The sequence below is a fragment of the Lepidothrix coronata genome, unplaced genomic scaffold (genome assembly GCF_001604755.1).
Source record: "Lepidothrix coronata isolate B3197 unplaced genomic scaffold, Lepidothrix_coronata-1.0 Scaffold0, whole genome shotgun sequence".
Lineage (NCBI taxonomy): Eukaryota > Metazoa > Chordata > Aves > Passeriformes > Pipridae > Lepidothrix > Lepidothrix coronata.
The window spans coordinates 6,030,999-6,044,772 of NW_016690180.1; the positions used below are offsets into that span (position 1 = coordinate 6,030,999).

Here is a 13,774-nt window from a genome sequence, read left to right on the forward strand (position 1 = left end):
ATTCACAACTTCTCTGGACAACCTGTTCCATTTCTTTTTTTTGTATCCAACGTGAACATGAACTTACTTTGAGCCCTGTTCTCTTAACTATGTAAACTGAGACACAAATGGACCCAAAGAAACAAGTCCTGCCAACTTCATTAATTTATTCTCATAGACAACGGGGAAGGATAACACTATAAATCTTCCTTATAAAAATAATCCTGTAGTATGCCTTTAAGAAAAAGCTAACTTTGCAAAGTGTAATTACTGAAACATAGAATTTGGAATTGGCATCCAGCCAGCATTAGCAACACAGCTGCTGATGTGATCACTGAGGTCATACTCAATGCTGTGTGTACTTCTGGGCATGCATATAGCAAATATTTTCAGTAGATCTTTTATAGGCTTCTATGAAAACTAGATTATAGAAAACCATTTACAGTTCTCCCTCCTGCCCCTGGTGTGTTACATTCCCACAGCATGCATTTTAATGTACAAGTTCATTATAGTTTAACATAATTTACCCGGTGGCTTTCACAGTTCTCTTCAATTAAGTCGGTCCAAAGTTCGTTCATATTACTGCTAGGAAATACTCAGCTATCCAGATTTTTATTGCTTCTTTCATCTAACAATTTTATTCATGTCCATTTATTACACACAACTTTTTTGCTTGGTAGTTGCATTCTTCATAAAGCTAGATGACAAATTCCTTAGCAAGGTAAATTTCTCTCTCCAGACCAACTTTTCCACAGGACTAATCGTTTTGGTTGTACTAAATCATGTCCTGTTCAAGCCTAACCCAAAACATTATGGAGCTTCTAGGTGTACCTTTCCTATCTAATTAACAGGCTTTCTCTCACTGCACATAAACATACACCATTACCAATGATAACCCAAGTTTGTTATTCAACTATTTCATAGTTTCAAAGCTTCGAACTATTTCATATTTCAAATGCAGAAAGCTTAGCTGCCATTAAATTGAGTGCTGAACGTGGTTGTTAAAAAAAATAAAATCTTTAAAGTTGTCGATACACAGATTAATCAATTATTAGTAGTACATAATAAAGACGACTACACTGACTGTTAGTAACAGTTACTGTAAACAGTTTGTAACACTGCAGTGAATGGCAAGCTAAAGTTGCATTTCTGCTTAAAACTTCTAATATTTATTACCAATTTTATGTAAAGGAAATGAAGCACTTTAGTACCTTACAACAGGAGTTTGAATCAAGCACTGGGCTTTTTTGCCTTTAAAAAAATAAAGAACTATTTCATACTTCCAAGATAATGTATTTAGGCCCAAATGTCAATCTAACTTTGACTTTACATCTAATGAGTTCCAAATCAGAATGTCTTGCTTGTATTAACAGCTGCCTACACACATCACGTTTTCATTTGCATTTTTAATTTAGAATTCTTTATCTGCCTTTTTTTCTGAAGTGCTTTGATTTATTTTTGTAAGAAACATTCTAAAGAAATAATGCAACTCTTCAGATGTTAAAGGTAACAAAGTGTTCTAGTTAGTTTTCAAGAACATTGGCTTGAGAAAAAACAGTTATTTTAGTAAGGTAACACAAAAATCTGTTACACCTCCAACACCTGAATCTGTATCTCAAAATTAAAAACACAAACTTCTTTTTTCACTTTTACAATAATCAAAAAGGCTTTGCAGTGGCTCATCTCTTGTAGTTAATGAACTCTTCCTGCTAAAAATTATGACTTTGCTGTTAAGTTTAATCTATTGATTAATACCTCACAGCTAACAGCAAGCTAAAACTTTTCAGAGGGTAATTTTATATGAAAAACAATGTGAAGCCACTACTAGTTTCAGAATTTAAAAAAAAATAAATTGCAAAGTGGTAATAGCATTCTCAATAGCACTCAAAAGTGTCTTTAAAAATATTTCATCTAATACACATAATATTGCACAGTAATAATAATCTCTTACCAGTTTTAAAAATAAAATCTTCAGAATAGAACATCAGAAAATATATTCTGTTAAGCAGCCACTTCCATACACAATTCCAATATTCCAACTTTATGAATGCATTTACGTAGGACTTATACAATATAGCTTCTACTTCCTCATTTAAAGGCTGAGACAGATAGCCTATACTCAGGTTTTCAAAATATCAAAAGTGACAGAGGAAAAATACGTTCTTAAGAACAGAAGCTAAAGGCAAAAGAATTAACATGCTGTGGAGCTGGAACTCTTCTGCAAAGTGAAGAAAATGTAGGAAGTGCTAATCTTTGTCATAAAAAGTCAGGCTTGTACTCTCAAATATAATTTTCTACACAATTATCCAGTGTAAATATTCCATTTTCTAATACAGTCTAATACAGAAAAACTAGAACTTTTAAACTTTTATTGCATTAATATGTATAAAACTGGAATTATTATTTTTTATTTACAAATTCTGCAATTTCACACAATTGCAGTATCTGTACAGTTGTACATATATTACAATTTCCTGAAAATATTTTTCCTCCATACATCTCCATCTGTCTCTTAGCAATTTCTGGAGATCAGATCAGAGGAATGTTAGCTTACAAACAAAGCTTAAAGGCTGACAAAAATAACAGAAGTGAGAAGGGGCGTAAGTCTGATGCTTTGTAATCAGTAAAGACAAATTTCTTTTTACAAAGCCAAAAATGCAGCTGCTAGTTAGATAATTCAAGCTAAAAAAAAAATTAGTTAGAAAAGCTTATTTCAAACCCAAGGTACTCACTGGAACTGAATGATAGGAGGACCTGTTATAGAGTTGAAGGAAGGTCTGAGTAAACTAATTGGAGATAAAAATACAGAAATTAAAAAACTGAGGCTAAAAAAACCACCCAGCCTTTAGGACACAGTGTAAGGACAGTGATTTATGAATATCTCAAGTTAAAGATCAAAACCAAGGTTCAGACATTTTACTTTGGATGTTTGGTTTTGTTTTGGCTTTTTTGCATGGCTCTTGAGGTTCAGATAGCAAGAACTTCAGTGTTTTCAGCCTCTAACAGCTTTAAAAAAAAAAGGTCAGTGCTTTTTCTCCTCAAGTAATCAAGCTTTACAATTAAAATAAATCCCTATATATCACACAATGTGTTTAATTCAGATAGCGAGCCCATTAAAAAGAGGTGTTTGGGTTTGTTTTTTTTTTTTTAATGAAAGAGACTTATGTAGGCAATTGTAGTTTGGTATGCTTAGCAATATCTCTGCCTGAAGCGCCTCTAGCATTTACTGATTACATCACAGAATATGTCCAATCTTAGGCAGATTGTTTTTCTTCTGCAGAAAAGTTTGTGATCAAAAATTTCATATTAAATAGAAAGAAGCAATACCTGCTGAACAAATACGCTGTTCAAATGACTGGCAAGTCTCCGTGCAAATTGCTCACGCAAGTCACTAAACCGCTGCTGTTGCTGCTTCACTGCATGAAGCATATCATGTCCTACAAACAAAAAGGATTTAGAGAGCACAAAATATATAGTAATATATTGTATATGAGAACCAAGAGGGCCAGAAGTCACAATTCCTTCAATCTACAGAACAAAATCTGAGACTAGTTGGAACAGCAGTTACAAATAAAGGCAGTACCATAATAAATGTTGCATATTAGACTGAAGTCTAACAAAAACATTACCTGGACGAAGAGCTACATTCATACACTGTAGAAGGGCATCTGCTGCATTAGTGCAGGCCTCAATGCCTCGAGAAGATGTCAGATCTCCCTCCTGAAGGGCCTTTATATGACCTTTTGCCAAATCCATGTGATTCTACAAAATAATGGATAGTACTGTCCATAAGCAGGCTAGTTTGCTATGCTGCTGAACCCAGAATAATAAATACAACTTTATCATTATAACTTACTGAAGTTAGTGCAGTAACAAAACAGAAAAATATGCTCATTATTTTAAACGACAATTGTGCTAGAGGGTAGCAACCTAAAAGAATTTTATACTTGAACAACTATTGTAAACACCATAAAAATGCTTACCACTAAGAACTCTATCTCTGACAGTAGTTTCACATTATTCGTGTTGCTAAGATGGATTAGGTGGTTGCTTTCTGAAATTTGATCCATTTGATCTTTTACACTCTGAAGCATTTCTTCATAACTGCTCAGCTTTAGCTCAATTTGGTCAACTTCCTTTAGAGCTTCATCCAGCAACTTCATCAAGATATTGACCTGTTTCTCTGAGGCCATAATGGACTGGATATTTGCCTGTACAGAAAATAAAGCAACATTCTAAGAGACATTTTTTATATCTCAAAAGCGCTCTGATATCTCCTTCTGCCTTTATTACTGTCAAACAGTTTTCAAAACTTGTGAGGAAATCAACAACACTGTAGTACTTCTCATTTAAAGTGTTACTGAACACAGTAGTTCCTCAGCCTATGACACTTCCTTATTTCAAAAACAAAAGACACAAAACCAAAACTTTGCCAAGTTCTTAGAACTGAATTACTGATCTGCAGAAAAATAAAAAGCCGAACAGTAATCCCTGCTATACCAGAACATTTTTAGTTCCAAAAAAACCAGCTCAGGTGTTAAGGTCAGATTTTCTATTCCAAGATAAGCTGCCTGTATGACAGAAGGCATTTTCAAAATATGCAAGAAACATACAACTTGACAATTTGAGGAGGTTGTTGACTGTTCCCTCAAGACTGTATCCCCTGCATCTCTTTAAGTTTTCCAAGTGACCTCCAGAATGAAGGGTTGTTTAAAAAGCAAAATAGCAAATAATATGGCACTGTTACAGGCAGCCAAATACTGCAATGTTATTAGACTAAACCAGTTTCCTAGTTACATTGATAGGACTATTTTAGGCATCCATGGATGTGAATGGACTATTCTCTCTCTCTGTGCACTCCTGCCCTCAAGAAAGGCATATGCAGAATGTCTCCCTTTTTTCTTCTCAGCTCCTCATTTGATAGCCTGCAATTCACCCCAGAAGGTGTGGAAGGCAAAGAGCAAAGGCTGAAAATCTCTACAATCTGATAATAGACAGGATGTAGCTCAGCTTAGCAACAGAAACACATTTACATTTAAATATACAACAGAGCATGTTAATTAATTTTCAAAGAATGCTATGTGGTCAGTATCAATGAGAACAGTTCAACATGCTGACACACTGCACATTAGAAGGAATGTTTACCCCATCTAGCACTTGTAGTTCTCTCGACAGCTTTTCTGCAAAGGCTTCAGCATTAGAAATAGCATATTCACACCCTTCCATCATTATTTCAATATCCTGTTCCTCTCTTGCATTTAACTCCTGGTATTCATCCACAGCTTCTTCATCACCTCCTGCTACACTTTGATTCTCTCCACTTGGAACAGATTCTTAGGTAGAGAAGGAAAATAGAACACATTATCAAGTCCAGAAAGTCACAAGCATTTTAAGAGTACTTAAGTATGTTTAACTACCTCTAAGAAAATTAATCCATTAAACAACTTTCCTAACAAGCACCTGTTACCTATCAACACTTTTTCAAGTCTCAGTCTTCCATGCGCTTCATTACAACTACCAGAAGTGATTCCCAACAAAGATCTTTTCCAAATTATGCAACACAAGCAAAATACAAATATCCACCTTCCTTTATTTCAAGGGACAAGCCTAGTCTCAGTTTATTCACCTCTTACACAGGTAATCAGCATCAGAATACATTACAGTATTACGCTCGATTTGTTAGCGGAAGATCAGTAAAAGTTAGATTCTTTCTTTTGGCAAACAGACCATATTGAAGTTGATTAAGATATATGTCACTGAATAAATAAAAGTTATCTTGATGCTCAAGTTGAGTTTCATAGCAGAAAAGTAAGTACTGGGGTAAGTGAAAATGAAATAACAATGGTTTCATTAACTATGATTTCTCACGGCAGTACTTACTTAATTTAACAAGCCACTCAAAGGCTGACAAATGATTGACATAACATTACTACAGTCCAGCCAGAAAGTGTTTAGGACATTTGAAATAACTTTCTTATCTCTAGCAACTTGATAAGCTATCCAAAGCCCTATTAAACAAAATAAAACCAAAAAAAATCACATATTATTTACGAAAATTGCTTACAAAGCAAAATAAAGGAAAAAGGTGTTACGCACCTTCTGCAACTTTAGGAAGTTCTGAAGAATTAAAAGGTATGGAAAAGCAGAGGAAAGGAAGCAAAGAATGTTAGCTAGACAAAGCACGAACAGCGTGTATATTTTTAAATGGCAGTAAGTTTGGATGTTTAATATTGCACGAACTTGAAATGTTAGAGGTTGGTTTAAAACAAATTGGACAACACCAAAATACAGAAATGTTATCCTTCCTGTTTCACATTTCTAATTCAAATTCTTCTGCACATGCCAGTCTAGTATTTAATACCAATAGTTTAAACACTTCTGACAGACTCAACATGAGATACACTTATTCACTAGGCTTTACTGTAAAATTTTAACTATAATAATGATAACATGACTGTAAAAATATTTAATACAGCATAAGCAAACAAGATACAAAGCCTCCTTAGCAACCAACCAGTCACAAAAACTGTAACAGGGTCCAGCAGAATTTAACACATGCTTCACAGTTTAAAAGCCAGAAATCTCATGTAAACCCTCATTAGTCTCTGGAAAGCTACAGAAGCATCACTTTTTAAGGCATTTTTCTAATTCAGGGGAAATGAAAACAGGAACAAAAGCAGATTCATCACACAATTAGACCTACCAGATCTTGGAGGTAGATTTTATTTTGTTCAAGAAACAGAATGTCTTAGAAATACAATAAGCTTATCAATTAATTATCATTAAGTATTTTGTCTTGGGTCTCAGTTTTCTAACAGAAAATCTTAGAAAAATCAATAGTCACCTTGCTCATCTGAAGACATAAAAATTATAAAATAATAAAATTCCATAAGAAAACCCATCAGGATTAAAAATATTTCTTTTAGTATACCTGTTTTACAACAATAATTATTAAACTTTACACTTCAAATACAATTGTAGAAGTTTACCTTCCAACAGCTGTGAACTAACATTAATAAAGTCAATTTTCTTTCTAAGATATCTCTGATTGAGTTTCCAGATACATGAAATAAAGGTGTTCTTTTCCACTGTGCTGCTTGCAACCCATTTGTACACTTTGTCAAAATGCAAGTCAAATTCAGGATTCTCCTGTAAAAGATAAGATATGTTACAGGTTCCACAGACAAATGATTTTCTGAGTAGCAGAGATTGTTTACACATTAAATTATTGAGATGATGGAATAAAAATTAAATTATACATGTGCCAGCCTTAAAGAGACAGAAGCTCATATAGCAAGTCTGGTGCCCTGATGCACCTTAATAAAGGTGCTAAAATAGTGAATGTGAAAAAACAGAATCCAAGCTATGAGACAGTATTTTGTCAAGCCAGATAAGGAAAAAATAACACAAAATACAGAGATCTGTAAGACTGTCAACAAATATTTGACAGCACTGTCTGCCCTGAAACGCTGTCCTCAGAATGACTAATGTCTTGTGTTAGCCTTCTGAAAATAAAAATGGTAGCTGGAGTTACCAAATAATACCGTACACAACACAGTTCAGGGAGATTTGAGAGAATAGGCAAGGGGAAAAAGAATTATAAGTACTTTATATATTTTAGAGGTGTGATAGTGTTTGATAGGACTGAACAGGATAGAAAAAATCATTTGGCCTTTTAATAGTAAAAAGCTTCTATGTAAGTATTTTCAAATAGATTTACTGCCTGTTGAGAATGTTACTTTGGTAGCGACTGAATGAAGTACTTGCCTTTCTACAGTCACTTATGAACTCAGTATGGACTGGAACTGGTAATTGCCTGTTTTAAAGATGATATTACAAGCATTTTGCAAGGTCCAGTCTCCTTTTGATGAAAAATGTTATTGCCTCAGATATATGTTACTTATATATAGCTTGTAAATACTATTGCTGTTACTTTTTATATAGTCACTACTACCTGTAGAAGCAGGCGGCACAAGAAACTGCACGTGATGGGAAATTTTACAATAAAAGCAGTTCTTTTTTTTTCTTTAGCTTATATTGATAAATATAATTAGCATACATTTCTAAATAAACAGTACAGTCACATAAAACTTGACTTGTCTCACAACTAGTGCAGGAAAGGCCTTGTGTCAAAAGCATTGCATACGATCATATGTGAAAGCAAACCATGATGAACCTATCAACTTTAATTCTTACGTTATTGGATATGAGAGAGTTTGACATTCAACATTTGGTTTTTGAAAGAACATTTCAAAATTTCTCATTAGATTGGTATATATATTACAGTATATTTCTGCAAATGGTTATCAAATTCTGTTTTGCAAGAAAAAGCCTTGAAAGACAGAGTAATTTTAACCTTAATCTTAAGAATCAATTCTCCAACGTGGTATTTAGGAACAGCGAGGAAAATCTAAAATCCAGCCAACAAGTATGTGGATAACTGAAATAACAAACCTGCACTGGGGGAGAGGGGGTCGGGAGGGGAAAAACAAAGAGTTTTAAACTCTGTAGTCTTCTGCACTATTCTTCCAAATCACGAGTTACCAGTAGATAAAACCAGACATCGTAGCATGAAGGATTTACACCCCTGCCTGCTTGTACATCTTTAGTGTATGACAAAAGATTAATTTGAGTGGTCAAAAATAGGTTGCTCTTGTTGTTCTGTGGAAAAGTCCACCACCTCAGGACTGTACCCTTTCCAAGAAATGGCCAATGTCAGGATTCAGAGAACAGATTGTAAGACCTCACCCTTCAGCTTACATACTGCTCCTTAAGAATACTTTAAGTGTCCTCGCTAAAAACATTACATGGAGCTGAACATCGTTAGTAAGATAGTAGTAAATTTTCTTAATGGAAACTAAGCTTGGAGTAAAAATTTACATACAACTTGAAACAAACAAAGCACAAGCTCTCTACAGTCACTGAGAGATCACTACAACTAACAGGGCAGATATTCAGACTATTGCTATTCAAGCATATCTAGACTGCTCTTACTCAATTTCCCAGGGTTACATTCTTGGAAAGGCTGAAAGAAAATGCAGGCATAAGCAGCACAGGAATGTATCATCCCAATTTCTAATAAACTCCTAATTAACATGTTATCAATCTAAGCTTTAAAGCAGTCGATATCAAGAAGTTAACTCAGAGCGAAAAGGATGTTCTGAGCAGAGCACTAAATCAAAAAAAAAAAAAAAAGTACACCTACTTTAACAGCATCTTTGGCATCAACAACAGCAAGGTCTCGAAGTGCCCATGCAGTCTGCCTTTTGTAGAAATCTCCCTTGTCAGATTTTTTCACTTTCACCACATTTACTTGCACTGGTCGTTCCGTTGTCACTATTAAATGAAATAAGAGAGTAATTTCAAAACACACATATTTCTTTAACGCCTGTTTCTGCTGTACTTCAACTTCTGAAATCCCCCTCCCTTCTGTGGGGCAGGTTTCATAATATTTATTTGATGAAAACAGACAACAGACCCTTTGAAACATTTCCATCCACAATATCCACAGCTCAGTTTAAGCCTCAGTCAAACAGGCATGCATCTCTTTACAGCTTGTGATGTAATGAACCCAATTTACAGCTATTTTTTGATACAGCAGATCTTGGACCATTACCATGTAACTGACAAAGCAAAGACATAATTGCAGATTACAGTCAGAATAAAAACATTATCAGAGACTTCTCAGTCAGAAAAATATTCTAGCAAGCTAATTTATTGACAGATCAACCCAAAGCACCTAATTTTTTTAAGAGATATAATGTAAAGGAACATTAGAACTCAGTTCAGTTACTGTGCCTTTCCAGAGCCCTCTGCCTTGGATTCTAACCAGTACTCTATATTGCATTTTATTTAGGTTTATCAAGCTACTGATAATAATGACTACTAAATCCCCTTTTAAGCACTACATAAAGCCCACCAGTCCCCAAATAAATATGTTTGATTCCTTCATTTCAAAGTACAATGAGATCTGTGAATAAAAGTACAGGGGTTTGTTTCTTTTTTAGTAGAAGCAATAATGGAAGTACAACTGATTTTCTCCATTAGAAATGGAAATGGAAAGCACCTGTTTTATACAGGTCAAGAAAAAGTACTGAAAATAAAGCTAAGACAAAAGCAACTGAATAAAAAACCAAGGTGAAGACAAGAAATACAGTGTGGTATTCCTATGTACCTGTGGCACACAAAAAGCAGTTTCTCTTCTTTTTGCCTGCTTTGCACACGTTCACAATGCTCAACAAGCGTTCGTCATTGGGAGTGAAAATATCCCTCTGTAAAGCATGCTTGATTGCAGTCATTTTCTCTCAGCTGAAAGATTTTAGGAAGTCATAATACACTCAAGCACATTTAACAGACACACACAAAAAATAACCAGTCATGTACTTACAGCAATTCGAGTTTTTTAAAATTAAATTTTACAGGTAACTTAATGAATCGTAACCTAGACAAGCATGACTTACATAGAGGAACAGCCCACTTTAAGTAAAAGTTCAAGTTAAAGCTTACTATCTTACTTCAATAGGACAACTGTAATTTATCAACACCCAGATGATCCTTCAGCTTAATTTAACAGAGAACAAAAAGCTTCTTTGTAGTAAAGGGGAATGCAAGACATTAACCAAAAAAAAAAAAGTTGAAACAGCAATCAAAAAAAGAGGACTCCCTCACCAGTTAGTGAAATTTTAGAATGGACATGAATGCCATGGATCCAGTAAAACTATAGATGAAGACAGGTGAACAAAAAAATCCCACAAAATCTAATAGAATGGATCATGTGAAACTAAAGTCACTACAGAGATGATCTTAACTTAAAAGTCCTGAATCCTTCAAATATACCTAAAATCTTCAATTAAATGTGCAGGACTCTTTCACCAAGGTTATATTCTGGTCAGACCAAATTGAAAATAATGCCCCATTTAGCAGAAGAAAATGTCCCCCTACTTTACAGGAAGACTTCTAGAATATATTCTGGATATGGTATGTCTCAGCAGTCAGTCAATCCACCGCTGACGGCACAATTTCAAGTCTAACAAATTATTACTTTTGAGTCTTGGTGAACCACACACACATCCTAATTCTCTTCTGGTAGACAGAAAAATCATTCTGAATAATTCTGCTTCCTCACTTCCTCCTCCCTTGGTATCACAAGAGAAATTCTAAATTCTAAATCCCATGTTATGCCATTCCCTGATGTCAGTGATGTAGTCATATATTACATCAGACCATCAGGTTGCATAAATGAGGTGCATCTGTCATTAACGCCAAAAGTACTTTCCTAACAACGTCCAGAAAGTTTGATTTCTAGTTTTTCTCCTCAGTGAGAACAGTTTTCAGGTGATTTGTGGAAGGCAGAGAACCAAAAAAGAAGGCGGAAAGAGACTGTGGGGTGGACGGGGAGGAGGGGATCTCTTCATGGGTTTCCTCATTCAAGTGATTCACCTCTGCAGTAGCAGCAGCCAGCAGTGGGAGAAAGTAAAGGGTGAGAAGAAGGGACTGTAAGAGAAGAAAGCTATTCAGATTTGTGGGATGCACTATCAACTGGTTTGTTTAAAAATGTTCACTGACAGTTAGGATTTCTTTTGTCAATGTCTTCAAGTAAGTATGCAACATGCTTGGAGGAAAGCATTTGTACTTCTATCAAGTTCATTCACAATAAAGAATTCATGGTGGTAAAGTAAGAGCAACAATAAATTAACCTTGCACCAAACAAGAATAAAATCCCAAGGAAGTCATAAAATTCTGAAAGAGACTTCCATGACAGATTTCGGTATAGTCAATGGGTTCCTCAGCAAAGCATGGGCTAGTCCCCACTGGATTCTAGAAATCTGGGGAGGAGGGGATGTGGATAGGGATAGGCCAAGCCCATCAATACTCAAGCCTGTAGGATTCAATCACATCAGAAAAAAACAAACAAAAAACAAAACAGATCCAAAACCCCCACCAAGGCCCCTGAAAATTAAGGAATTAGCAATATTCACTTGATTCAGAACAGTTCTTCACACTACACAGAGATTCTACAAAGTCTGAACAGAGCAACACTTAGACATTACATTTCAATGTTTTTATTTAAATACAGAAGCTCCAATATTACTCTGAACTTGTGCCTTAAAATTCTACAGTGCATTAAAAATATGATTAATACACACTACATGCTATGCTGCCTGATGCCAAAACAATATATGTAGTTAAATTTTCGGTTAGCTCGTTGTCTTAGAGATGCCTGCATTGCTTTCTCTGATAAACACATAGCAAAGACAAAACCTTAGGCACTGTGATAGATTTAAAGATAGTAACTCAAGGGTTTTGGATTCTGCCAAGGCAGAATCAGTACTGTCAAATGCACAGAGCTCAGGGCATCCAAACAAACACTGTTTATAGGACACCCCTATGGCAATGTAACAGTCCAAAGCTGCTAACAATTTGCCTCCTCTTTCATTAAATGCTGGGCCCATCTTCTGTTTCCCAAATTGTATCAGGTTGTCATTCCTGTTACTCTTCAACAGGTGCAAAAGACGAACATACAAAATACCAACAACCTGCTGCATTTCAGAAATTTCCTTTCCTTCCTGATTTAGAATTTTATTTTCTGCTCTAAGTCACGATCAAACTGCTGCAAATTGCTCCCCCATTTCAGTGCTAACACAAATTGTCCAGGTTATGCAGTATACAGCTTTCCCATCAAACAAACATGATCAATTCAAGATCAAAGACAGGCTCTAACATACAGTCCAACTTCTGTTACAAACTCAGCCCCCTTCTTCACAACCACCAAAACCTTCACAACGTGCCAGGATCAAGCACCTCTTACTTTTCACACTTGAATCCTTGAATCCTGCTGGCTCAAAGGAACAAAGAATTTAGCCCAAGGAGTCGGAGATAAAGCCCTTTCCTCAGAAAAATGCTTCAGGAGAGCAGAGACCACACCAGACTCAAATAAAACCCTTTAGGCATTGCTGCATTTTTACCTGTAATGTTCCTGACAAAGACTACGTGAAATCTGTCAGAGACATCACATCACAGGCGCGGCCTGTCCGGGAAATAGGCGCCAGACAGGGCACAGCGATGTGTAAGGCTACTTACTGAGCACTGCTGGGCCCCCCTGAAGGTGCAAACAGGAAAACACGCTACCCCTGCATCGTACCGGGTCAGAACGTAGCACGAGAGCCCAACCCAAGGGAATCACTCAAAATATCAATTATTTAACAGGAAAACTCATAAGAGCTACCTGCAGCGGCGGCCTCCCCGGGGCCCGTCCGGCACCGCCTCACCGCCTCCCACCTGCGAGTCCCGCACACGGACACGACCCCCTCCCGCCGCCGCCCCACCCCGAGCCCGGCGGCACGGGCGCGGCCGAGCCGGCCCGCGGATCACCACGGCAGGCCCTCACACGCGGCGGAGGAAGGGGCGGAGGGCGCCGCAGCCACCTCGCTCTCACCGCGGGGCCGGGACAGGGACGGGAAGGGCCGGGAAGGGAAGGGAAGGGCCGGGAACAGACGCGGCTCCCGCAGCCGCGGCCGGTCCGGCAGCGCCGCTTCCGCCCACGTGACGGCGGCGGCTGGGCGGCCGCGCAGCGCCCCCTGGCGGTGGAGGTGTGGGGAGATCGCAGAATTTCAAGTAACGGTGTCCGTCTCTGACCGCATGGTGTAATTCGATTTGGCCAGGACAGCAGCAGGACTAATGTAACTTCATAGAATCATCAAGGTTGGAAGAGCCCTTCAAGATCAACCAGTCCACCCATCACTGCCATCACTGCCACTGTAACCCCAAACCACTAATCTGTAATACCCAGAGCCAG

At 37.0% G+C, this 13,774-nt stretch overlaps 1 protein-coding gene across 10 annotated transcripts in view; it reads right to left on the reverse strand.

Annotated features, from left to right (window-relative positions):
- Positions 1–13,300, reverse strand: part of EXOC1 (exocyst complex component 1) — a 28,792-nt gene extending 15,492 nt beyond the window's left edge. For 2 of the 10 annotated variants that reach the window (XM_017822566.1, XM_017822237.1), the window contains exons 1-10: positions 13,205–13,300; positions 10,154–10,287; positions 9,185–9,315; positions 6,969–7,128; positions 6,076–6,096; positions 5,125–5,312; positions 3,963–4,190; positions 3,609–3,741; positions 3,307–3,416; positions 2,712–2,765 (exon numbers count right to left, since the gene is read on the reverse strand). In XM_017822566.1, the coding sequence (XP_017678055.1) occupies positions 2,712–2,765; positions 3,307–3,416; positions 3,609–3,741; positions 3,963–4,190; positions 5,125–5,312; positions 6,076–6,096; positions 6,969–7,128; positions 9,185–9,315; positions 10,154–10,277 (1,149 nt within the window). In that variant the 5' untranslated portion in view covers positions 10,278–10,287; positions 13,205–13,300. Of the gene's footprint in view, positions 1–2,711; positions 2,766–3,306; positions 3,417–3,608; positions 3,742–3,962; positions 4,191–5,124; positions 5,313–6,075; positions 6,097–6,968; positions 7,129–9,184; positions 9,316–10,153; positions 10,288–12,787; positions 12,982–13,204 lie in introns of those variants that run through there. The other 8 variants (XM_017822726.1, XM_017822399.1, XM_017822898.1 and 5 more) reach the window with 5 other exon arrangements.
- Positions 13,301–13,774: the final 474 nt, after the last annotated feature.